The 26241-nt window shown below is 50.2% G+C and overlaps 1 protein-coding gene across 4 annotated transcripts in view; it reads left to right on the top strand.

Moving 5' to 3' along the window:
* Positions 1-26241, top strand: part of SLC44A5 (solute carrier family 44 member 5) — a 159457-nt gene that overhangs the window by 97328 nt on the left and 35888 nt on the right. For all 4 annotated transcript variants that reach the window (XM_072128549.1, XM_072128548.1, XM_072128547.1 and 1 more), the window contains 3 exons: positions 213-296; positions 1380-1492; positions 1983-2114. In XM_072128549.1, coding sequence (XP_071984650.1) covers positions 213-296; positions 1380-1492; positions 1983-2114 — 329 coding nt within the window. The remainder of the gene's footprint in view (positions 1-212; positions 297-1379; positions 1493-1982; positions 2115-26241) is intronic.

Genomic DNA, 26241 nt, shown 5'->3' with positions numbered 1-26241 from the left:
CTCCCAGCAGGACCCATGTGATAGGAGAAGGATTTGGGTTGTTTTAGGATATTTTAGGCTCTGGATTTATTGGGGCTCTGAGAATCCATGTTCCTGACATTTGCCTTGTATAACGCTGATAACCTGTAACACGGCTGATACAATCCCCACTAATTCTCATTACTCCACAGGATTTTGCTGACATTTATGTGATAATATTTTGTAATCCTCAGCGGGATAAACGCCGTCCTGGATGCCAGATCCATTGGGATGAAGATCTTTGAGGACTATGCAAGTTCCTGGTACTGGATCCTAATGTAAGTGGCCGATATGACACCTACCTGTACGGAGCCTACACCTGGTGTGTCCATCACATGCACAGCACACACAGCAAGCAGAGATCCTGAAAACTGAAAAATTCCACTACACAAAAATTACTTTTATTTAAAGGAAAATCTCCCATCACAATCCATCCTGATAATCCAGGGACATTACTCATAGATCCAGACACCGGGACTGTGGGATCTTCTTATATCTGTTATCCATGGTCTCCTTCCTTCTAAACTCAACTTTTCAAATTATGCTAATGAGAAGGGCTCCGGGGGTGTTACTAGAGCCCCTGCGTGCTGCAGCTTCACAGACCGTTACACTGTCTCCCCTTACCCCTGCTCCCTCACATACACCATATATATATCACAGATACAGCATATACACACACACATACATACAGTATATACAGACATGTGTATACACATACAACTCACAGATACAGCATATACAGACATGTGTATACACATACAAATCACAGATACAGCATATACACATACAGAATATATACATCACATATATGTTATATACACATTACGGTGTACAAGGCTCAGCATAATAAGTATATAATGGTGCACATCTTCCACTCTTTGGCATGTGAAGTCAAATGCTGGGGCCCCCTGACACTGCGGGCCCCAAAGCAGCTGCTACCACTGTAGTTACGCCCCTGTAATCGGCTGAGATGTCACATAAGAGAAAATTCTAGAAACTACATTTCATGCCTGAGGGGACTAATAGTAAATCCTGTTGACAGGTTCCCTTTAACCCTTCCTCCATGACAGATTTGATAACCAGGACTAAATACTAGAATTTGCTGTTACACCCCCCCCCACGTGTCCTGAAAGAGTTAATGGATAGGACCCCTCATAATGAGTTCCAGCCGGGGACCTCTCCCCTTTCTCCTTGTTTTTGCTGCTTTTATGTCAAGTCGTCAAAAAGCAAATAATCGAATTAACCCGCGAGCGATAAGAAACCTCTCAGGTGCCGCGGCCTCGAAATTCTAAACAAACTGCGATTTTTCGGAATTTGGGGGGTAAAAACGTGATTTTCCTTTCCCTGTGCTTGTCTCTTAGAGCCCTGTTCATTGCGATGGTCATCAGCCTCCTCTTCCTCATCCTCCTAAGATTCACCGCCGGGGTATTCTTCTGGATATTTATTATCGGTGTCATTGGCGTCGTGGGGTACGGTAAGTCTGATGCGTCCCCTGTCTATACACTGATAGTGGTGGCAGCGGCTATTCCCCTCAGCCGCCTCATTCACATGCATGCTCGGCTTTGGTAGCTAACAAGGATTGGACATATTGAAATTCAACATGCCTGACATGATCCAGAGACCAGGGGTGCAAGTACATGGAGAGGTCGAGAGGAATAGCTATTACGTGTATACGGCCCTCTGTATATCCCTTCTAGACTAGGGCCGGGGATGGACTGGTGGTCTCACTACATTATAATTGTCTCAGTAGCGTCAGTGATCAGATATTGTAGATCCCGTCTTATACACAAGATACACAAGACAGCCCCCCCCCCCCCCCCGTATCCTCCTCTATAGACGCAGCGTCTGTCTGGTGCCCCCTCCCCCATGTTGTATGGTTTGTGCCCCGTGCAGGACCCATGACCTCCATGAAGGAGCTGTTGGGGGTCTGTAAAGTTATCAGTAGATAATTCTCTCTCTTCCAGGCATATGGCATTGCTTCTGGGAATACAACAACTTGAAAGGAGTCCCAGGATCCGACCTAACCATCTATGACATCGGGCTGCAGACTGACTTCAGGGTCTACTTACAGCTGAGAGACACGTGGTTAGCGTTTAGTAAGTATTATATGTGCAGGGAGCAGTCTACAGGAGGTGACTGCACCAGCAGCAGAATAGTGAGTGCAGCTCTGGGGTATAATACAGGATGTAACTCAGGATCAGTACAGGATAAGTAATGTCATGTATGTACACAGTGACTGCACCAGCAGCAGAATAGTGAGTGCAGCTCTGGAGTATAATACAGGATGTAACTCAGGATCAGTACAGGATAAGTAATGTCATGTATGTACACAGTGACTGCACCAGCAGCAGAATAGTGAGTGCAGCTCTGGAGTATAATACAGGATGTAACTCAGGATCAGTACAGGATAAGTAATGTCATGTATGTACACAGTGACTGCACCAGCAGCAGGATAGTGAGTGCAGCTCTGGGGTATAATACAGGATGTAACTCAGTATCAGTACAGGATAAGTAATGTCATGTATGTACACAGTGACTGCACCAGCAGCAGAATAGTGAGTGCAGCTCTGGAGTATAATACAGGATGTAACTCAGGATCAGTACAGGATAAGTAATGTCATGTATGTACACAGTGACTGCACCAGCAGCAGAATAGTGAGTGCAGCTCTGGAGTATAATACAGGATGTAACTCAGTATCAGTACAGGATAAGTAATGTCATGTATGTACACAGTGCCTGCACCAGCAGCAGAATAGTGAGTGCAGCTCTGGGGTATAATACAGGATGTAACTCAGGATCAGTACAGGATAAGTAATGTCACGTATGTACACAGTGACTGCACCAGCAGCAGAATAGTGAGTGCAGCTCTGGAGTATAATACAGGATGTAACTCAGGATCAGTGCAGGATAAGTAATGTCATGTATGTACACAGTGACTGCACCAGCAGCAGAATAGTGAGTGCAGCTCTGGGGTATAATACAGGATGTAACTCAGGATCAGTACAGGATAAGTAATGTCATGTATGTACACAGTGACTGCACCAGCAGCAGAATAGTGAGTGCAGCTCTGGGGTATAATACAGGATGTAACTCAGGATCAGTACAGGATAAGTAATGTCATGTATGTACACAGTGACTGCACCAGCAGCAGAATAGTGAGTGCAGCTCTGGGGTATAATACAGGATGTAACTCAGGATCAGTACAGGATAAGTAATGTCATGTATGTACACAGTGACTGCACCAGCAGCAGAATAGTGAGTGCAGCTCTGGGGTATAATACAGGATGTAACTCAGGATCAGTACAAGATAAGTAATATCATGTATGTACACAGTGACTGCACCAGCAGCAGAATAGTGAGTGCAGCTCTGGGGTATAATACAAGATGTAACTCAGGATCAGTACAGGATAAGTAATGTCATGTATGTACACAGTGACTGCACCAGCAGCAGAATAGTGAGTGCAGCTCTTGGGTATAATACAGGATGTAACTCAGGATCAGTACAAGATAAGTAATATCATGTATGTACACAGTGACTGCACCAGCAGCAGAATAGTGAGTGCAGCTCTGGGGTATAATACAGGATGTAACTCAGGATCAGTACAGGATAAGTAATGTCATGTATGTACACAGTGACTGCACCAGCAGCAGAATAGTGAGTGCAGCTCTGGGGTATAATACAGGATGTAACTCAGGATCAGTACAGGATAAGTAATGTCATGTATGTACACAGTGACTGCACCAGCAGCAGAATAGTGAGTGCAGCTCTGGGGTATAATACAGGATGTAACTCAGGATCAGTACAGGATAAGTAATGTCATGTATGTACACAGTGACTGCACCAGCAGCAGAATAGTGAGTGCAGCTCTGGGGTATAATACAAGATGTAACTCAGGATCAGTACAAGATAAGTAATATCATGTATGTACACAGTGACTGCACCAGCAGCAGAATAGTGAGTGCAGCTCTGGGGTATAATACAGCATGTAACTCAGGATCAGTACAGGATAAGTAATGTCATGTATGTACACAGTGACTGCACCAGCAGCAGAATAGTGAGTGCAGCTCTGGGGTATAATACAGGATGTAACTCAGGATCAGTACAGGATAAGTAATGTCATGTATGTACACAGTGACTGCACCAGCAGCAGAATAGTGAGTACAGCTCTGGGGTATAATACAGGATGTAACTCAGGATCAGTACAGGATAAGTAATGTCACGTATGTACACAGTGACTGCACCAGCAGCAGAATAGTGAGTGCAGCTCTGGGGTATAATACAGGATGTAACTCAGGATCAGTACAGGATAAGTAATGTCATGTATGTACACAGTGACTGCACCAGCAGCAGAATAGTGAGTGCAGCTCTGGGGTATAATACAGGATGTAACTCAGGATCAGTACAGGATAAGTAATGTCATGTATGTACACAGTGACTGCACCAGCAGCAGAATAGTGAGTGCAGCTCTGGGGTATAATACAGGATGTAACTCAGGATCAATAAGTAATGTCATGTATGTACACAGTGACTGCACCAGCAGCAGAATAGTGAGTGCAGCTCTGGGGTATAATACAGGTTGTAACTCAGGATCAGTACAGGATAAGTAATGTCATGTATGTACACAGTAACTGCACCAGCAGCAGAATAGTGAGTGCAGCTCTGGGGTATAATACAGGATGTAACTCAGGATCAGTACAGGATAAGTAATGTCATGTATGTACACAGTGACTGCACCAGCAGCAGAATAGTGAGTGCAGCTCTGGGGTATAATACAGGATGTAACTCAGGATCAGTACCGGATAAGTAATGTCATGTATGTACACAGTGACAGCACCAGCAGCAGAATAGTGAGTGCAGCTCTGGTGTATAATACAGGATGTAACTCAGGATCAGTACAGGATAAGTAATGTCATGTATGTACAGTGACTGCACCAGCAGCAGAATAGTGAGTGCAGCTCTGGGGTATAATACAGGATGTAACTCAGGATCAGTACAGGATAAGTAATGTCATGTATGTACACAGTGACTGCACCAGCAGCAGAATAGTGAGTGCAGCTCTGGGGTATAATACCGGATGTAACTCAGGATCAGTACAGGATAAGTAATGTCATGTATGTACACAGTGACTGCACCAGCAGCAGAATAGTGAGTGCAGCTCTGGAGTATAATACAGGATGTAACTCAGGATCAGTACAGGATAAGTAATGTCATGTATGTACACAGTGACTGCACCAGCAGCAGAATAGTGAGTGCAGCTCTGGAGTATAATACAGGATGTAACTCAGGATCAGTACAGGATAAGTAATGTCATGTATGTACACAGTGACTGCACCAGCAGCAGAATAGTGAGTGCAGCTCTGGGGTATAATACAAGATGTAACTCAGGATCAGTACAAGATAAGTAATATCATGTATGTACACAGTGACTGCTCCAGCAGCAGAATAGTGAGTGCAGCTCTGGAGTATAATACAGGATGTAACTCAGGATCAGTACAGGATAAGTAATGTCATGTATGTACACAGTGACTGCACCAGCAGCAGAATAGTGAGTGCAGCTCTGGAGTATAATACAGGATGTAACTCAGGATCAGTACAGGATAAGTAATGTCATGTATGTACACAGTGACTGCACCAGCAGCAGAATAGTGAGTGCAGCTCTGGGGTATAATACAGGATGTAACTCAGGATCAGTACAGGATAAGTAATGTCATGTATGTACACAGTGCCTGCACCAGCAGCAGAATAGTGAGTGCAGCTCTGGGGTATAATACAGGATGTAACTCAGGATCAGTACAGGATAAGTAATGTCACGTATGTACACAGTGACTGCACCAGCAGCAGAATAGTGAGTGCAGCTCTGGAGTATAATACAGGATGTAACTCAGGATCAGTGCAGGATAAGTAATGTCATGTATGTACACAGTGACTGCACCAGCAGCAGAATAGTGAGTGCAGCTCTGGGGTATAATACAGGATGTAACTCAGGATCAGTACAGGATAAGTAATGTCATGTATGTACACAGTGACTGCACCAGCAGCAGAATAGTGAGTGCAGCTCTGGGGTATAATACAGGATGTAACTCAGGATCAGTACAGGATAAGTAATGTCATGTATGTACACAGTGACTGCACCAGCAGCAGAATAGTGAGTGCATTCTCATTCTGCTGTGAGCTGCTGACGGGTGTGGTTGTGTGCTGCTGAGCTCCTGCACCACCTGGAGCAATCTCCATCCACCCAGGCCTGCTCTCTCCTCCCCAGGGAGGGAGTGGGTTCTCTGGGATGAATCAAGCTGGAAAGTCCCAGGCTCCTGTCTCCCGGACCAGGCCGGCGGGAGGCAGGAAAAACAAGTTACCGGCCAAAGCAGAAGGGGTGAGAAGATCTGCCCGGAGCCAAGGACGCAGCGATGTGACCTCGGCTGCCACCCCCAAGACCCAGGGAAGCCGCAAGGTCTCCGGTTCACAGAAGATCAAGGCAAGTGACATCAGCCTGAGTGCTCCTCCTGGAAAGCTGGATGTATGTGCGGGAAAGCTGGGTGGTTCAGCTGAAAAGCTGGGTGCTCACGGGGGTGTGCAAAAAGCATGGGGTGATCTTAAGGCCCGGGAGTCTGCTTCCATCTATGGCTCCCGGATTGCTGAGCACCTCCGTGAGTACGAGGAAGCTGGAAAAGCGCTGAGGAGGCTCCAGGAGGAGATAAGGGAGACCTTGGCCCTAGCGGGGGTGGCTACGCAGAGAAAGAAAAAGTCTGATCTACTTACCACCATAGACAGACTAAAAGCCGAGGTCACCGCTCTGCAGGAGAAGCGTCATCTTATCCGTGAGCACAGCGGTCCGTTTCGTGAAAAATTGGAGAATGATGCGAGGTTTGATGACATGCGCCAGGAGCAGCTGAGAAAGCTGAAGGGGCTTGAGATCCAGGCGGATGATGGCGATGATGAGGAGGAAGAGGAAGACCTGCCGTGTCCGTCTGGTGGCCTGCACCAACACCAGCAGGCCTCGCACGACAGGCTGCCTGCGGAGCAAGCGCCATTACCATCAGGCTGCGGCTCTGCCAACCTGGAGGAGGAAAGTGATGACAGCGGCCAGGGGGGGCGCTAATGGCTCAGATCCGTCAGCTTGAGTCCCCAGTTCACCTCCAGAACTTCTCCTTCGGCGATGATATCCCGAGTGACGACCAAAAGAGAAAGAAGACGAGACCCAAGAAGACCAAGGCGTCTCAGGAGGTGAATCTGGTGTTTCGTCCCCTCCCTGTTCCCTCCGGGCGGGCAGCAGTGCCAGCCTGTCGTGTAGGCCCCGTTACCCAGCCCAGCACGAATCCTGCAGTGGACTCGGTGCCAGGGTGCGGGGAGAGTGCAAAGCCACGTTCCATCATGGCGCAGAGCACCAGCCTTGTTTGTAGTAGCAAGGATGGTGCAGGGAAGGCATCGGCCGAAAGGCCGGACAGTGAGGGCGATCTGGCAGGTCCTGGTACTGTGCGCTGCCCCCCAGTGGGAGGGGGGGGTGGCCCAGTGCCAGGGGCAGTGGCGGTGGCTCCTGTGGCCCTTAGCGCTGTTGCTTGCTCCGGTGAGCAGCGGCAGTGTGATGGGGCTGCTGGGGCTTGTAGTGCGGCGCCTCCCAAACATCCCGTGCAGCCTGCAGAGAAAGTCGCAGGAAAAGTGTTATTCTGTATTGGTGCATCAAACTCTGAAGATATGAAAGGGGCAAAAAGACTGTCTGGAGTCTGTAAGGACAAGAGGCCTCTACCACCAATCGAGCAGCGATGCTCAAACATTATAAAAACTGCAGGACAACAAGGGGTTAATGCCAATGAGGCAGAGGGCACAAGTAAGATCGGGGTTGGAGCTGCCTCTTCTCAGGCTGTATCAGCTATGGAGGTAGCTCTACCCCCAGTGCCCAGTGACGCCGAGGCAACCCCAGGTCCTCCTGGCCCAGCTGGTGTGAGTGATGCAAGGAAGCGAGGCAGTGATGCAAGGAAGCGAGGCAGTAATGTATATAGTGTGGTGAATGTGGGGGTGGTGAATGGCGCTGAGGGGGATCCTGGTGTGAGTGCTGGTCCATCTGCACCCCCAGTGGTGGCCGCTCCCATAAGGAGCTATGCGAGTGTCACCGCTGGGGCAAGTGGGGTTAACTCCTTGTCTCCTGGCTCTGGGAACAGCGTTTTGCAAAGGCGTCTTCTGGAGGCTCTCAGGAGAGGGGAAAAGTCAATCACTGTAGAGGGGAGAGATGTTGATCTGTCCTTCTGGACAGACAGGCATGGCCTGGCAGCCTTCCAAGAGAAAAGGGGGGGAGAGACTGTATGGTCTTTACCCACAACCGGGCCCGGAGCTGCCCGTAGGAATGTGGTTCGTCTTCGCTGGAGGGGCAGTGACGCATGCCCACCCAGGTCAAGGGTGGTGGAGCTCCTCCTGAAGATGAACTTCAGGGCTAGTGACATCTTTGCCCTGATACATCCTTATGGTACTCCGGAGTTCGATGTCAGCTTTGTTCGGCCGGAGGGCTTAGAGCTCTTCTGGTCGAATTATGAGCTGGCAAAGAACGAGCCCGCATGGCGAGACTTTGCTGTGCAAGCAGTGTCTCGCCAAAACACAGTCAGGAAAGTGACCGTTTTGACCCGTAACGAGTCACTTTCTTGCATGGACATCATGACGTGGCTCAGTCGTTATGGTGAGGTTGTACAGGTACCTCAGAAAAACCGCGATGAATTTGGCATTTGGTCTGGGGCCTGGACCTTCATGATGAAGTTGAAGTGTTCAGGCGGCACAGTCGCCCACATTCCCTCTTCAGCCTTTCTTGGGCGGGACAGAATCCTGATTTTCTACCAGGGGCAGCCGAAATTGTCACGGCGAGGACGCCGCCGCCTCGTCACGTGACGTGGGGTGCAACTGTACGGGTTAATTTAGCCTACTCAAACTTGCGCTCACCTTTCACTCAGGACACAAATTGAGCCTAAATCACACCTCATACAGCTCCAGCACCAGAACCAGACCCGCTGCCACCACTTATTGCATTTATACCGGGACCAATAAGTATCCCACTCTACATCAACTCTTGCTCTCAAGCAGTCACCTTGTCACACTCAGCACTCCAGCAGTCACACAGTTAACCACACTTCACAAGGCTATGAGTTCGCAGAGCATACAGGGACCAAAATTAAAGTGAAAAGCTTTAATTACAAAAAGTTGATCAGTGCATAAAAAGATATTAAAAACAAAAGAATTACAGAATAAAATGACACACAACACGGCAAAACAGTTATAAAATAAAAAGGGAGAAAAATAACAGAAACTTACAACTTAAAGTAAATCCTGTTCCCTGGAGGTGGAAGAAATAAGGGACACACTCAGCTTGTCAAGCAGCCCCCAAAATGTGAACACCAATTCTTGGATTTCATATTGTTTTATAACTTCTCAGTTTGGTTCAGATTTCAGAACCTCCCATTCATTAATTAGTCCAGAGGGTCATTCACGATTGGGCAAAGTGTTAATGAGGGGGGAGAGTCCAGGAATATTTAAACAGTCTTTTGTTTCCAAATCCTGATGCAGAAGAGGGGGGGGGTAGGGAGACCAAATGTCCTTTGGGGTCTGAACAGACCAGTCTTCAGTTCAGAGGTTATCAGGCTGTAAAAGCTCCAGGATGTCATAAAAGCTGCCTGGACGCTTCAATAGATGCCAACTATTTAAACAAAGTTTGTAATTGCCCTAAAGTTAAACCAGTCTTATACATTCACAATTAATATCTCCTTGACACCTCCCCCTTTCAAGATTGGGCAAATTTGAAATGACCCACGCCATTTTAAATTTTCCCAAGCCAATTACCAATAATACATTGCAGAAGTTCAGTATCATAAAAATCATTGCCATAAGATGTGATTACCTGTGCACATCAACCACCTGGTCCTTTGTCCTGTGTATAAGGCGAAGTAATATCTCCCCTGGTCACTTGTACATTGCTGTGCTGGGACCCCCTGCTGACTTTATGGCTTTGTGCTGCAGAAACACTAAGTTCTGTGTCCCCTCTCCCAAGTGTGAAACGTTTAACCCTCTCCCTGCTGGATGAAATACCAATGTAGTTAGTTGTGGGACTACTGTACCCAATTACATTATGTTTTGGTTTTCCAGCTGTACAGCTATTAGAGTCCCTCTCTTTATCATTTATACTACAGGGCTTAGGTTGGACCACTGACTGAACGCTCTCCTGAGAGTCCCTATGCCCCTGCTCCCCTTTCTGATCGCTCCCCAAAACTGCACTGGCAACACTCATCACTGGGAACCCGACCTCACTGTGGACCCCAGTCTCCTCTCTCAGCACTGGTTCTAGTGTACACGCTGTCTTTGGCTCATAGACACACTGCATCTCCCCAGTCTGAGTAGAGGCATCTTTGTGGCTCATGCTCTGAGCCTTACTCATCTTGACACCTCTTGTCTGCTCTAGGACCTCTCCTTGAGTAATGGCCTCCACCAGATCCACACTCAGGACCTTAGAGCTTTGAGGTGCAGATTCAGAGACTCCATCTTGGCAGCCTCTCACACCCTTCACCATATCTGCTGACTGCATGGTTATCTCTGGGGGCCCATTCACCACCCCCTCCCCCGTAGCTTCCTCATACTGGGACACCTCTGGTTCTGGAGCAGGCATAGCCTTGCTCTTGCTATCCTGTCCTCCCTCCCAGACCAGTCCCCTTGGGCTTCTGCCCATTTTCTCACATGATTGTTGTACATCAGGCACATACACAGTTGTCATTTTTCCCAAATCATTTCCCAACAATACATCCACAGGCAATTCTTGTGACACTCCCACTTGTCTGATACCTCTACCAGAACCCCAGTCCATAAAAACCTTGGCGACGGGCACTCCTGGATGGCACCCAGTTATCCCCTTTACAGGCAAAGTCTTTTCTGGAATGATGTCCTTAGGGTTTATAACCTCAGGGCGAACCAATGAATAACTTGCTCCTGAGTCTCTTAATCCCTGGGTGACTCTATCACCCACTATCACAGTCTGCATATGGTGCTGTAACTTGTCCATATCACCAGAAAGCAGCATGACTACTGGTACTGTAGAGTAGACAGTTGCCCCTCTCTCTGGGCACGCAGACCTCAGATGACCCACTTTGTTACAAATAAAACATTTGCGCATATCCCCCTGATTTATAGACTCCCTCAGTGTAATGTTCTCACCCACTTTGGAGACAGAAGGCTGTGATGTTGTCCTGGCTTGTTTCTCCTTCCAGCTGGAGGACCTTTGGGGGGATGTTTCCCTCTTGGCTTCAGGCATCCGGTTGGCAGTATAGGAGTCTGCAATCTGCGCAGCTTCATCCGCAGTTTTAGGCTCCCTGTCACAAACAAACTGTCGTACATCCACAGGACACATGTGCAGAAACTGATCTTTTATCATGAGATCCTCCAGGTCCTCACGGCTGTTGACAGAAAGTCCTCGGGTCCACTGTAGAAAGGTAGTCCTTAAGTTGCCTACTGTATCAGCGTAGCTCGCAGTTGTTTCTCGCTTTACACTCCGGAATTTCCTACGATACACCTCTGGAGTTAAGTTGTACTTTTTAATCAAAGCAGCTTTTATAGCATCATAGTCCTCATCAAGCTCAAGAGGAAGGTCAGCAAATACTTCCAGGGCTTTGCCTCTTAGCCCTGGGCTCAAATACTGTGCCCACTGCTCACGGGGCAGATGGTATTGTCTGCAGGTCTTCTCAAAAGATCGCAGAAAAATGTCCAAGTCCCCATCCTTGTCCAGTACTGGAAAACGTTCTTGACGAGGTCTTTTGGGGTCTACATCTTGGGATTGGGGTTGCACAGAATTGATACCCCTTTCAATACGCGCCATTTCCAGCCTGAATTCTCTATCAGCCTGGCGCTCTGCGGCTGCTCTCTCCTCTCTCTCTGCGGCCGCTCTCTCCTCTCGCTCTGCGGCTGCTCTCTCCTTCTCTCGCTCTGCAGCTGCCTGATTAAACTGAAGGATAAGCTGCATACGCAGGCTAGGATCACATTCACCTAGCTGCTGTAGGGCCATTTGTAGAGACACATCCATGCCTACCTGAGGGCTCCTGCTGTGGGTAGCCTCAGGGGAAACTCTTCCAGGATTAATGTCCATATCTTGGCTCCCTTGAGCCGTGCCAGATCCTTGCTCGGCATCTTGCTCCATCAAAGCACAAACCAGCAGCTCTTTGGACTTGTCAGCCGGGTCGATACCTCTCTGCTCACAGAGGTGGACTAGAGCCTCCTTGCTCTGTCTCTTGTAGATGGTTGCCATCACTGAGTGCAACCTTTGCCAAATAAAAGATAGAAAAGAAAAACGGGGAAGGGAAACTGTTTGCACGTGTGTCTTAGAACAGCACTGATTTGGTCCGTGTAAAACTAGGGTACTCCTCGCAAGGATTCCACTAGTCCTTAAGTGCAGGGGTTAGTTACTTAATCCCAACACTTAATGCTCTGACAAAAATGAATTTATCCCACCGCTGCCACCAATTTGTCACGGCGAGGACGCCGCCGCCTCGTCACGTGACGTGGGGTGCAACTGTACGGGTTAATTTAGCCTACTCAAACTTGCGCTCACCTTTCACTCAGGACACAAATTGAGCCTAAATCACACCTCATACAGCTCCAGCACCAGAACCAGACCCGCTGCCACCACTTATTGCATTTATACCGGGACCAATAAGTATCCCACTCTACATCAACTCTTGCTCTCAAGCAGTCACCTTGTCACACTCAGCACTCCAGCAGTCACACAGTTAACCACACTTCACAAGGCTATGAGTTCGCAGAGCATACAGGGACCAAAATTAAAGTGAAAAGCTTTAATTACAAAAAGTTGATCAGTGCATAAAAAGATATTAAAAACAAAAGAATTACAGAATAAAATGACACACAACACGGCAAAACAGTTATAAAATAAAAAGGGAGAAAAATAACAGAAACTTACAACTTAAAGTAAATCCTGTTCCCTGGAGGTGGGAGAAATAAGGGACACACTCAGCTTGTCAAGCAGCCCCCAAAATGTGAACACCAATTCTTGGATTTCATATTGTTTTATAACTTCTCAGTTTGGTTCAGATTTCAGAACCTCCCATTCATTAATTAGTCCAGAGGGTCATTCACGATTGGGCAAAGTGTTAATGAGGGGGGAGAGTCCAGGAATATTTAAACAGTCTTTTGTTTCCAAATCCTGATGCAGAAGAGGGGGGGGGTAGGGAGACCAAATGTCCTTTGGGGTCTGAACAGACCAGTCTTCAGTTCAGAGGTTATCAGGCTGTAAAAGCTCCAGGATGTCATAAAAGCTGCCTGGACGCTTCAATAGATGCCAACTATTTAAACAAAGTTTGTAATTGCCCTAAAGTTAAACCAGTCTTATACATTCACAATTAATATCTCCTTGACAGACATCATGACGTGGCTCAGTCGTTATGGTGAGGTTGTACAGGTACCTCAGAAAAACCGCGATGAATTTGGCATTTGGTCTGGGGCCTGGACCTTCATGATGAAGTTGAAGTGTTCAGGCGGCACAGTCGCCCACATTCCCTCTTCAGCCTTTCTTGGGCGGGACAGAATCCTGATTTTCTACCAGGGGCAGCCGAAGGTCTGTCACAGGTGCGGTGACCCCACACACTTTAGCGCCAGCTGCCAAGTGCAGAAGTGCGCTTTGTGTGGTGGGCTAGGTCATCTCGCTGCATCCTGTAAGGACATTAGGTGTAACCTGTGTGGTGAGCTCGGTCACCCTTTCAGCCGTTGTCCTCGCTCCTTTGCCAATGCGGTTGTGACCCCAGTGGAGGAGAGCCAGGAGGTTGCTTCTGCTGGGGAAGGTACCAGCAGAGGTGGAGGAGCTGAGGGGCCTGTGAAGAAAAGCAAGAAGAAGTCGCCTTCTCAGTTAAGGCGGCTTGAAGCCAGACAAAAAGGGAGAGAACTGGGGAAGCCTCAGGTTGCTGGGGTGACCCTTGGTCCTTCCTCAGAGGCTGGTCATGCTACTGAGGCCCTGAGGGATGATGAGTTGGATGAGGAGGTCAGGAGGATGGAGCGCGAGAAAGGTGCCATGTCCTCCACGTCCTCCCATTATGAGAGTATGGATGAGGATAACAGGATTTGGCTAGAAAATAAGCGCAAGCAGAAAAAGAAAAAACGCGGCCTATCTAAGGTACCTAAGGAAGGGAAAACTTCCTCCCCTCTGGTTGAGCTTTCCAACCAGTTCCTCACCCTCGATGAGATCGCCTCCTCGGAAGGAGAGGCTGAGGGTGGGGTTCTGGAGGTGGCGGCGGAGCAGCCTGCAGGGGGCGCCGAGTCTCTATCCTCTGGGGATGCTGGGTCCTCAGAGTGGGAGACTGACTCAGAGCCAGGAGACAAGGACGAAGGAGAGGGTGGTCCGGGTGGGTCCTTGGGGGCCAGTAATAACATGGACACCTCAATTTCGTTAAAAAGAAGTTGCCCCAATTCTGAAGGGAAAAGGGAAAAGGGATCATCCTCAGAGGACAGTAGAGGGAAGGGAGTTAGTAAGAAAAAAGCCGTCTAACTCAATCACTCATGATGGCGGCACCCACTCCGTTGACGCTGGCGTCCATTAATGTCGCCAGCATTAAGTCTGATGCGGCTAGATTTGCGGCCTTTGATTTTCTCGGCCGTGTTGAAGCCGACATTTTATTTTTGCAGGAGACCAGGCTGCCAGATTTGGCGGCCGTGTTTAAAGCTAAGAGGGAATGGAGACACGGGCCTTCCTATTGGTCTCTTGCGGCCGAGCCGTATAGCGGAGTGGCGGTCCTTTTTACCGCGCCGGTAGAATGCCGACGAGTTATTGAGTTAGAAATGGGGAGGTGCCTGATCCTGGATGTCCTCATGAAGGGACAAGAACTTCGCCTAATTAACATCTATGGTCCCCAGTCCAAGTGGGACAGGAAGTGTCTCTTTATGAGGATCAAGCCCTACCTTTTTACAAGTCGGCAGGTGGTCTTTGGAGGGGACTTCAATGCTGTCACGAGGTCCCAGGATAGGGGAGGTTCCAGAGACAAGCTGACTTATGATAGCGTCGCTCTTAATAGCATAGCTAGTGAGGCTCGCCTGGTGGATGTCCACATCCGGCACACCCCAGGCCACGCGGGGTTCACCTATTATAGGGGTAGCTGCAGGTCTAGAATAGACAGGTTTTATTTAAAGGAGGAAGCCATCTCTTCAGCAGTGTCCGTTGTTGAGGTGGAGTTCTCCGACCACTGTCTAATTTTGTTTTCTCTGAATGTTACAGAGACCCCCCGGATGGGAAGAGGCTACTGGAAGCTCAATTCGTCTCTCCTGGAAGAAGCAGAGATAAGACAATCCTTTGAGGACTTTCTTCAGAGCCAGGTACCATTGCTGGGCCTTTGTAGCAGTAAGTCAGAGTGGTGGGAGATGCTCAAGAAAAGGGTGGCGAGATTCTTCCGCCAGCTCTCGAGCCTCAGGAGCCTGGACAGGTACCGCCTGTATCAGGGCCTGAGGAGGAAACTCGAGCATCTCGTCTCGACTGGAGGTAGTCGTGAGGACATCTCCAGAGTGAAATCCTTGCTGAAGAGGTGTCAGTACGATAGACACGCATCTTTGGTTTTTGAGAGGGATTACGGGAAATACCGCTCGCCCGACCCTTACAGAAACTGCAAGATGTCAGTGAATGGTAAAGTTGTCACAGGACTGGTTGACAGTACGGGATCCCTGAAAAGGTCCAGATCAGGGATTCTGGAGGTCGTCAGATCCTTCTACTCGCACCTCTTGGGCAGGAAGGATCTAGATCGGGATGTGATGTCGGCTTTCCTGGCTGAAACTGTCCCTGAGCCAGGAGTAGACCCCTCTCTTGATGTTTTGACAGAGATGATTAGGGAAGAGGAAGTCAGCCGGGCGATTGAAGGGCTCGCCCTCAAGAAATCGCCGGGTCCGGATGGCTTAACATCTGAGTTTTATAAGACCTTTAAGGACGCCTTGGTTCCCCTCTTGACTGAGGTATTCAATGAGTGTCTTTCCTCGGGCGCTCTGCCGAAGTCAATGAGGAGGTCTGCCCTGATCATCCTGTCAAAGGGTAAGGACCGATCTCGTATTGAGAACTGGCGTCCCATAGCGCTTCTCAATACGGACAGAAAGGTTTTGGCAAAGGTGCTGTTTAATCGGCTGGTGCAGTTTGCACCCCGGCTCCTTTCGGGGACCCAGCACTGCTCTGTTCCAGGCCGCAGTACATTTAGTGCTGTGCTTTGTGTCCGGGAGGCAGTGGAACAGGGCAGGGCTGGTAACTGGAAGGGGTACTTGCTGTCCTTGGATCAGGCAAAAGCGTTTGATCGGGTTAACCACGAGTACCTCTGGTCTGTCCTTCTGAGGTATGGCCTGCCGGGTGGGTTTGTCAATTGGCTGAAAGTTTTGTACGCAGGGGCAGAGAGTTTCCCGCTTGTGAACGGTTGGATTGGCCGCTCTTTTGAGGTTGGGTCTGGTGTTCGCCAGGGTTGTCCTCTGAGCCCACTACTGTACGTGTTCGCGATTGACCCATTCCTTAGGAGGGTTGATCGTGGGCCGTTGGTGGGAGTCGGGATGGACCGGGCAGCACCGGAAGCCACTCTAAGGGTGGTAGCGTATGCTGATGACGTCACTGTTTTTGTGTCCTCGAGAGGGGAGGCGCAATGGGTGATGTCAGAGGTCTACCGCTACTCAGAGGCTTCTGGGTCCAAGATCAACCGGGATAAGTGTGAGAGTCTCTGGCTGGGAGAGGGAGGTCCAGGCTTTGATCTCCCGGACACTCTTCCAGGGCCCCAAGACTCTGCCAAAGTTCTCGGCATCGAATTTGGCCAGGGGGATTACCCCATGCAAAACTGGGACGGCAGGCTTAAGATCGCCGCTCAGAGGGTGGACCAGTGGAAGGGTTGGTCTTTGACCCTCAGAGAAAGGGTTAATCTGATCAAAACTTACCTGCTCCCATTGCTGATTTACCTGGGCAGTGTGTGCATGTTGCCAGAACCCCTCTGGACTCGGGTTTACAGTCTGTTCTTCCAGCTGTTATGGGGGAATAGGCTGAACCTAATCAAGAGGGAGGTTACTTACCGCACGAGGAGACAAGGAGGGTTGTGTATGGTCAACCCTGTGGTGTTCCTAGTGAATACCTTTCTTAAAATCAATGTAGCAAACCTCTGGAAAGAGAGGGCTCCTCCGTGGGTATACTCCTGCAGGGGATGGTTTCGGCCTTTCTTCCAGGAATGGGAGACAGGAGGACAAGTGAAGGATCTCCGCACACCGCATGGGCATCTTCCGGCTTACGCTACCCCGGTTCTGAAGGTGATTCGCCGGTGGGGTCTGGGAATGTGGGAGATCAGGACCATGTCGAGGAAAACCCTTGACAAAAGGGTTCTGTTTGCCCGTTTCCAGAAGCCTCTGGCCCTCAGGGATTGCCCAAGTCGGGATCTTGGGGTGGGTTTGAGTTTATTGAATTCCATCAGGATCCCCTTGAAGTTTTGGGACTTGACTTGGCGCTGCTTCCATGGAAAGCTGTGTGTGAGGGACAATCTGAAGTGTAGGAGCTCTGAGGAAAGGGGTTGTCCCCGGGAGGAGTGCGGTGGCCTGCTGGAGAGCATGGACCACTTCCTGCTTCAGTGCCCCTTTAACACAGAGGTGTACAACCGGGTGGGCGCTTCCATCCATTGGTCCGGGTTGGCTGGTCTCTCCTATGCGGAGTGGGCCTATGGAGCATTCAGAGGCCTGGGTGGCCGGGACCGCTGCACTTTATTCCTAGTTAGTCTAGTGGTCAGGTACCACACGTGGAACGCACGGTGCTTAGTTTCGACGCAGCGTAAAATCCTCCCGGTGGATGAGGTGGTTAGGAACATTCTGGGTGACCTGGTGAAGGTGCGCTCTCTGGAGTATGAGGGGCTGGGCACGGGGAGGGCCTCTCTCCTTTGGAGGGGGTTCTCCTTTAGTGTCCCTTAGTCTGTCATCTCCTCTCCTGGTGTTGGGCTGAAGCTGACACTGTAGATTTTTGTTTTGTATATGAGGTTATAGTGATGTAGGGGCTTGCAGGCGCCGAACCTGGGCTTTATGTGGTTTTGATATATGTTGATATGTTTAATGTGTTTGTATCTTGTGTACAGTGTGATATAGTTATATGTAGTTATAGTTCTTGTGTGTATATAGGTTGGTTGGTTTTGGGGTGTTGGTGTTAGGGTGTTAGGTTGGGAGGGGGGTGGACGGGACTTGGACTATACGATCCTGGGCACTGGTCTGGACTATATAGCGCGGACTTTGGACGTTAGACCAGTGTCTGGGGGGGGAGGGTGATAGGCGTGGGATTTAGTTAGTTATATTTTATGTTATTTATTGTTATTAATGTTATTTCCGTTATATTCATTGTTATTTCTGTGTTTATTTTTTGTTTATTTATTTATGTGTATTTTGCTGTGTATTTTGATATAAAAAAAAAAAAAAAAAAAAAAAAAAAAAATTTAGGTGGTGGGACTGGGTGAAGGTTTTGTTTGTTTTCATGCTGAGTGTGTGTGGCTGGGCCAGGAGGTTTTGTAAGTTTATTTTCGTTTATATTTGTTCTTTTGTAATTCTTTTGCCAGAAGTTATGGCTTTATTTATGTTTATTATTGTTATGTTTTTCACTTTTATATAAAATAAAAGATTTACAGGATGTAACTCAGGATCAGTACAGGATAAGTAATGTCATGTATGTACACAGTGACTGCACCAGCAGCAGAATAGTGAGTGCATTGTCATTCTGCTGTGAGCTACTGACGGGTGTGGTTGTGTGCTGCTGAGCTCCTGCACCACCTGGAGCAAACCCAATCCACCCAGGCCTGCTCTCTCCTCCCCAGGGAGGGAGTGGGTTCTCTGGGATGAATCAAGCTGGAAAGTCCCAGGCTCCTGTCTCCCGGACCAGGCCGGCGGGGGGCAGGAAAAGCAAGTTACCGGCCAAAACTGATGGCGTGAGAAGATCTGCCCGGAGCCAAGGACGCAGCGATGTGACCTCGGCTGCCACCCCCAAGACCCAGGGAAGCCGCAAGGTCTCCGGAACACAGAAGATCAAGGCAAGTGACATCAGCCTAAGTGCTCCTCCTGGAAAGCTGGATGTATGTGCGGGAAAGCTGGGTGGTTCAGCTGAAAAGCTGGGTGCTCACGGGGGTGTGCAAAAAGCATGGGGTGATCTTAAGGCCCGGGAGTCTGCTTCCATCTATGGCTCCCGGATTGCTGAGCACCTCCGTGAGTACGAGGAAGCTGGAAAAGCGCTGAGGAGGCTCCAGGAGGAGATAAGGGAGACCTTGGCCCTAGCGGGGGTGGCTACGCAGAGAAAGAAAAAGTCTGATCTTCTTAACACCATAGACAGACTAAAAGCCGAGGTCACCGCTCTGCAGGAGAAGCGTCATCTTATCCGTGAGCACAGCGGTCCGTTTCGTGAAAAGCTGGAGAATGACGCCCGGTTTGATGACATGCGCCAGGAGCAGCTGAGAAAGCTGAAGGGGCTTGAGATCCAGGCGGATGATGGCGATGATGAGGAGGATGAGGAAGACCTGCCGTGTCCGTCTGGTGGCCTGCACCAACACCAGCAGGCCTCGCACGACAGGCTGCCTGCGGAGCAAGCGCCATTACCATCAGGCTGCGGCTCTGCCAACCTGGAGGAGGAAAGTGATGACAGCGGCCAGGGGGGGGCGCTAATGGCTCAGATCCGTCAGCTTGAGTCCCCAGTTCACCTCCAGAACTTCTCCTTCGGCGATGATTTGCCAGATGACGACCAAAAGAGAAAGAAGAGAGCCAAGAAGATCAAGGCGTCTCAGGAGGTGAATCTGGTGTTTCGTCCCCTCCCTGTTCCCTCCGGGCGGGCAGCAGTGCCAGCCTGTCGTGTAGGCCCCGTTGCCCAGCCCAGCACGAGTCCTGCAGTGGACCCGGTGCCAGGGTGCGGGGAGAGTGCAAAGCCACGTTCCATCATGGCGCAGAGCACCAGCCTTGTTTGTAGTAGCAAGGATGGTGCAGGGAAGGCATCGGCCGAAAGGCCGGACAGTGAGGGCGATCCAGCAGGTCCTGGTACTGTGCGCCGCCCCCTAGTGGGAGGGGGGGGTGGCCCAGTGCCAGGGGCAGTGGCGGTGGCTCCTGTGGCCCTTAGCGCTGTTGCTTGCTCCGGTGAGCAGCGGCAGTGTGATGGGGCTGCTGGGGCTTGTAGTGCGGCGCCTCCCAAACATCCCGTGCAGCCTGCAGAGAAAGGCGCAGAAAAAGTATTATTCTGTATTGGTGCATCAAACTCTGAAGACATAAAAGGGGCAAAAAAACTGTCTGGAGTCTGTAAGGACAAGAGGCCTCTACCACCAATCGAGCAGCGATGCTCAAACATCATAAAAACTGCTGGACAACAAGGGGTTAATGCCAATGAGGCAGAGGGCACAAATAAGATCGGGGTTGGAGCTGCCTCTTCTCAGGCTGTATCAGCTATGGAGGTGGCTCTACCCCCAGTGCCCAGTGACGCCGAGGCAACCCCAGGTCCTCCTGGCCCAGCTGGTGTGAGTGATGCAAGGAAGCGAGGCAGTATTGTACATAGTGTGGTGAATGTTGGGGTGGTGAATGGCGCTGAGGGGGATCCTGGTGTGAGTGCTGGACCATCTGCACCCCCAGTGGTGGCCGCTCCCATAAGGAGCTATGCGAGTGTCACCGCTGGGGCAAGTGGGGTTAACTCCTTGTCTCCTGGCTCTGGGAACAGCGTTTTGCAAAGGCGTCTTCTGGAGGCTCTCAGGAGAGGGGAAAAGTCAATCACTGTAGAGGGGAGAGAGGTTGATCTGTCCTTCTGGACAGACAGGCATGGCCTGGCAGCCTTCCAAGAGAAAAGGGGGGGAGAGACTGTATGGTCTTTACCCACAACTGGGCCCGGAGCTGCCCGTAGGAATGTGGTTCGTCTTCGCTGGAGGGGCAGTGACGCATGCCCACCCAGGTCAAGGGTGGTGGAGCTCCTCCTGAAGATGAACTTCAGGGCTAGTGACATCTTTGCCCTGATACATCCTTATGGTACTCCGGAGTTCGATGTCAGCTTTGTTCGGCCGGAGGGCTTAGAGCTCTTCTGGTCGAATTATGAGCTGGCAAAGAACGAGCCCGCATGGCGAGACTTTGCTGTGCAAGCAGTGTCTCGCCAAAACACAGTCAAGAAGGTGACCGTTTTGACCCGTAACGAGTCACTTTCTTGCATGGACATCATGACTTGGCTAAGTCGTTATGGTGAGGTTGTACAGGTACCTCAGAAAAACCGCGATGAATTTGGCATTTGGTCTGGAGCCTGGACCTTCATGATGAAGTTGAAGTGTTCAGGCGGCACAGTCGCCCACATTCCCTCTTCAGCCTTTCTTGGGCGAGACAGAATCCTGATTTTCTACCAGGGGCAGCCGAAGGTCTGTCACAGGTGCGGTGACCCCACACACTTTAGCGCCAGCTGCCAAGTGCAGAAGTGTGCGTTGTGTGGTGGGCTAGGTCATCTCGCTGCATCCTGTAAGGACATTAGGTGTAACCTGTGTGGTGAGCTCGGTCACCCTTTCAGCCGTTGTCCTCGCTCCTTTGCCAATGCGGTTGTGACCCCAGTGGAGGAGAGCCAGGAGGTTGCTTCTGCTGGGGAAGGTACCAGCAGAGGTGGAGGAGCTAAGGGGCCTGTGAAGAAAAGCAAGAATAAGTCACCTTCTCAGTTGAGGCGGCTTGAGGCCAGACAAAAAGGGAGAGACCTGGGGAAGCCTCAGGTTGCTGGGGTGACCCTGGGTCCTTCCTCAGAGGCTGGTCATGCTACTGAGGCCCTGAGGGATGATGAGTTGGATGAGGAGGTCAGGAGGATGGAGCGCGAGAAAGGTGCCATGTCCTCCACGTCCTCCCATTATGAGAGTATGGATGAGGATAACAGGATTTGGCTAGAAAATAAGCGCAAGCAGAAAAAGAAAAAACGCGGCCTATCTAAGGTACCTAAGGAAGGGAAAACTTCCTCCCCTCTGGTTGAGCTTTCCAACCGGTTCCTCACCCTCGATGAGATCGCCTCCTCGGGAAGAGAGGCTGAGGGTGGGGTTCTGGAGGTGGCGGCGGAGCAGCCTGCAGGGGGCGCCGAGTCTCTATCCTCTGGGGAAGCTGGGTCCTCAGAGTGGGAGACTGACTCAGAGTCAGGAGACAAGGACGAAGGAGAGGGTGGTCCGGGTGGGTCCTTGGGGGCCAGTAATAATATGGACACCACAATCTCATTAAAGAGAAGCTGCCCCAATTCTGAAGGTAAAAGGGAAAAGGGATCATCCTCAGAGGACAGTAGAGGGAAGGGAGGCAGTAAGAAAAAAGCCGTCTAACTCAATCACTCATGATGGCGGCACCCACTCCGTTGACGCTGGCGTCCATTAATGTCGCCAGCATTAAGTCTGATGCGGCTAGATTTGCGGCCTTTGATTTTCTCGGCCGTGTTGAAGCCGACATTTTATTTTTGCAGGAGACCAGGCTGCCAGATTTGGCGGCCGTGTTTAAAGCTAAGAGGGAATGGAGACACGGGCCTTCCTATTGGTCTCTTGCGGCCGAGCCGTATAGCGGAGTGGCGGTCCTTTTTACCGCGCCGGTAGAATGCCGACGAGTTATTGAGTTAGAAATGGGGAGGTGCCTGATCCTGGATGTCCTCATGAAGGGACAAGAACTGCGCCTAATTAACATCTATGGTCCCCAGTCCAAGTGGGACAGGAAGTGTCTCTTTATGAGGATCAAGCCCTACCTTTTTACAAGTCGGCAGGTGGTCTTTGGAGGGGACTTCAATGCTGTCACGAGGTCCCAGGATAGGGGAGGTTCCAGAGACAAGCTGACTTATGATAGCGTCGCTCTTAATAGCATAGCTAGTGAGGCTCGCCTGGTGGATGTCCACATCCGGCACACCCCAGGCCACGCGGGGTTCACCTATTATAGGGGTAGCTGCAGGTCTAGAATAGACAGGTTTTATTTAAAGGAGGAAGCCATTTCTTCAGCAGTGTCCGTTGTTGAGGTGGAGTTCTCCGACCACTGTCTAATTTTGTTTTCTCTGAATGTTACAGAGACCCCCCGGATGGGAAGAGGCTACTGGAAGCTCAATTCGTCTCTCCTGGAAGAAGCAGAGATAAGACAATCCTTTGAGGACTTTCTTCAGAGCCAGGTACCATTGCTGGGCCTTTGTAGCAGTAAGTCAGAGTGGTGGGAGATGCTCAAGAAAAGGGTGGCGAGATTCTTCCGCCAGCTCTCGAGCCTCAGGAGCCTGGACAGGTACCGCCTGTATCAGGGCCTGAGGAGGAAACTCGAGCATCTCGTCTCGACTGGAGGTAGTCGTGAGGACATCTCCAGAGTGAAATCCTTGCTGAAGAGGTGTCAGTACGATAGACACGCATCTTTGGTTTTTGAGAGGGATTACGGGAAATACCGCTCGCCCGACCCTTACAGAAACTGCAAGATGTCAGTGAATGGTAAAGTTGTCACAGGACTGGTTGACAGTACGGGATCCCTGAAAAGGTCCAGATCAGGGATTCTGGAGGTCGTCAGATCCTTCTACTCGCACCTCTTGGGCAGGAAGGATCTAGATCGGGATGTGATGTCGGCTTTCCTGGCTGAAACTGTCCCTGAGCCAGGAGTAGACCCCTCTCTTGATGTTTTGACAGAGATGATCAGGGAAGAGGAAGTCAGCCGGGCGATTGAAGGGCTCGCCCTCAAGAAATCGCCGGGTCCGGATGGCTTAACATCCGAGTTTTATAAGACCTTTAAGGACGCCTTGGTTCCCCTCTTGACTGAGGTATTCAATGAGTGTCTTTCCTCGGGCGCTCTGCCGAAGTCAATGAGGAGGTCTGCCCTGATCATCCTGTCAAAGGGTAAGGACCGATCTCGTATTGAGAACTGGCGTCCCATAGCGCTTCTCAATGCGGACAGAAAGGTTTTGGCAAAGGTGCTGTTTAATCGGCTGGTGCAGTTTGCGCCCCGGCTCCTTTCGGGGACCCAGCACTGCTCTGTTCCAGGCCGCAGTACATTTAGTGCTGTGCTTTGTGTTCGGGAGGCAGTGGAGCAGGGCAGGGCTGGTAACTGGAAGGGGTACTTGCTGTCCTTGGATCAGGCAAAAGCGTTTGATCGGGTTAACCACGAGTACCTCTGGTCTGTCCTTCTGAGGTATGGCCTGCCGGGGGAGTTTGTCAATTGGCTAAAGGTTTTGTACGCAGGGGCAGAGAGTTTCCCGCTTGTGAACGGTTGGATTGGCCGCTCTTTTGAGGTCGGGTCTGGTGTTCGCCAGGGTTGTCCTCTGAGCCCACTTTTATACGTGTTCGCGATTGACCCATTCCTTAGGAGGGTTGATCGTGGGCCGTTGGTGGGAGTCGGGATGGACCAGGCGGCACCGGAAGCCACTCTAAGGGTGGTAGCGTATGCTGATGATGTCACCGTTTTTGTGTCCTCGAGAGGGGAGGCGCAATGGGTGATGTCAGAGGTTGACCGCTACTCAGAGGCTTCTGGGTCCAAGATCAACCGGGATAAGTGTGAGAGTCTCTGGCTGGGAGAGGGGGATCCAGGCTTTGATCTCCCGGACACTCTTCCAGGGCCCCAGGGCTCCGCCAAAGTTCTCGGCATCGAATTTGGCCAGGGGGATTACCCCATGCAAAACTGGGACGGCAGGCTTAAGATCGCCGCCCAGAAGGTGGACCAGTGGAAGGGTTGGTCTTTGACCCTCAGGGAAAGGGTGAACTTGATTAAAACTTACCTGCTCCCATTGCTGATATATCTGGGCAGTGTGTGCATGTTGCCAGAACCCCTCTGGACTCGGGTCTACAGTCTGTTCTTCCAGCTGTTATGGGGGAATAGGCTGAACCTAATCAAGAGGGAGGTTACTTACCGCACGAGGAGACAAGGAGGGTTGTGTATGGTCAACCCTGTGGTGTTCCTAGTGAATACCTTTCTTAAGATCAATATCGCAAACCTCTGGAAAGAGAGGGCTCCTCCGTGGGTATACTCCTGCAGGGGATGGTTTCGGCCTTTCTTCCAGGAATGGGAGACAGGAGGGCGAGTGAAGGATCTCCGTACACCACATGGGCATCTTCCGGCTTACGCTACCCCGGTTCTGAAGGTGATTCGCCGGTGGGGTCTGGGAATGTGGGAGATCAGGACCATGTCGAGGAAAATCCTTGACAAAAGGGTTCTGTTGACCCATTTCCAGAAGCCTCTGGCCCTCAGGGATTGCCCAAGTCGGGATCTTGGGGTGGGTTTAGGTCTTTTGAATTCCATCAGGATCCCCTTGAAGTTTTGGGACTTGACTTGGCGCTGCTTCCATGGAAAGCTGTGTGTGAGGGACAATCTGAAGTGTAGGAGCTCTGAGGAAAGGGGTTGTCCCCGGGAGGAGTGCGGTGGTCTGCTGGAGAGCATGGACCACTTCCTGCTTCAGTGCCCCTTTAACACAGAGGTGTACAACCGGGTGGGCGCTTCCATCCATTGGCCCGGGTTGGCCGGTCTCTCCTATGCGGAGTGGGCCTATGGAGCATTCAGAGGCCTGGGTGGCCGGGACCGCTGCACGTTATTCCTAGTTAGTCTAGTGGTCAGGTACCACACGTGGAACGCACGGTGTTTAGTATCGACGCAGCGTAAAATCCTCCCGGTGGTTGAGGTGGTTAGGAACATTCTGGGTGACCTGGTGAAGGTGCGCTCTCTGGAGTATGAGAGGCTGGGCACGGGGAGGGCCTCTCTCCTTTGGAGGGGGTTCTCCTTTAGTGTCCCTTAGTCTGTCATCTCCGCTCCTGGTGTTGGGCTGAAGCTGACACTGTAGATTTTTGTTTTGTATCTGAGGTTATAGTGATGTAGGGGCTTGCAGGCGCCGATCCTGGGCTTTATGTGGTTGGTTTGTTATATGTTGATATGTTTAATGTGTTTGTATTTTGTGTACAGTGTGTATTTATGTAGTTATAGTTAATGTGTATATAGCTTGGTTGGTTTTGGGGTGTTGGTGTTAGGGTGTTAGGTTGGGAGGGGGGTGGGCGGGATTCGGACAATATGATCCTGGGCACTGGTCTGGACTATATAGCGCGGACTTTGGACGTTAGACCAGTGTCTGGGTGGGAGGGTGATGGGCGTGGGATTTAGTTAGTTTATATTTAATGTTTTTATTTCCTGTTTGTCTTTTTTTTGCTGTGTATCCTTTAGTTATTTATGGAAAAAAAAAAAAAAAAAAATTTATTATAAAAAATTATATAAAAAAAAAAAAAAAATTAGGTGGTGGGATTGGGTGAAGGTTTTGTTTTATAATGCTGATTGTG

Source organism: Engystomops pustulosus, chromosome 10 (assembly GCF_040894005.1).
Source record: "Engystomops pustulosus chromosome 10, aEngPut4.maternal, whole genome shotgun sequence".
Taxonomy (NCBI): domain Eukaryota; kingdom Metazoa; phylum Chordata; class Amphibia; order Anura; family Leptodactylidae; genus Engystomops; species Engystomops pustulosus.
The sequence above is the reverse complement of the archived record's forward strand: the minus strand, read 5'-3'. Positions and strand labels throughout refer to the sequence as shown.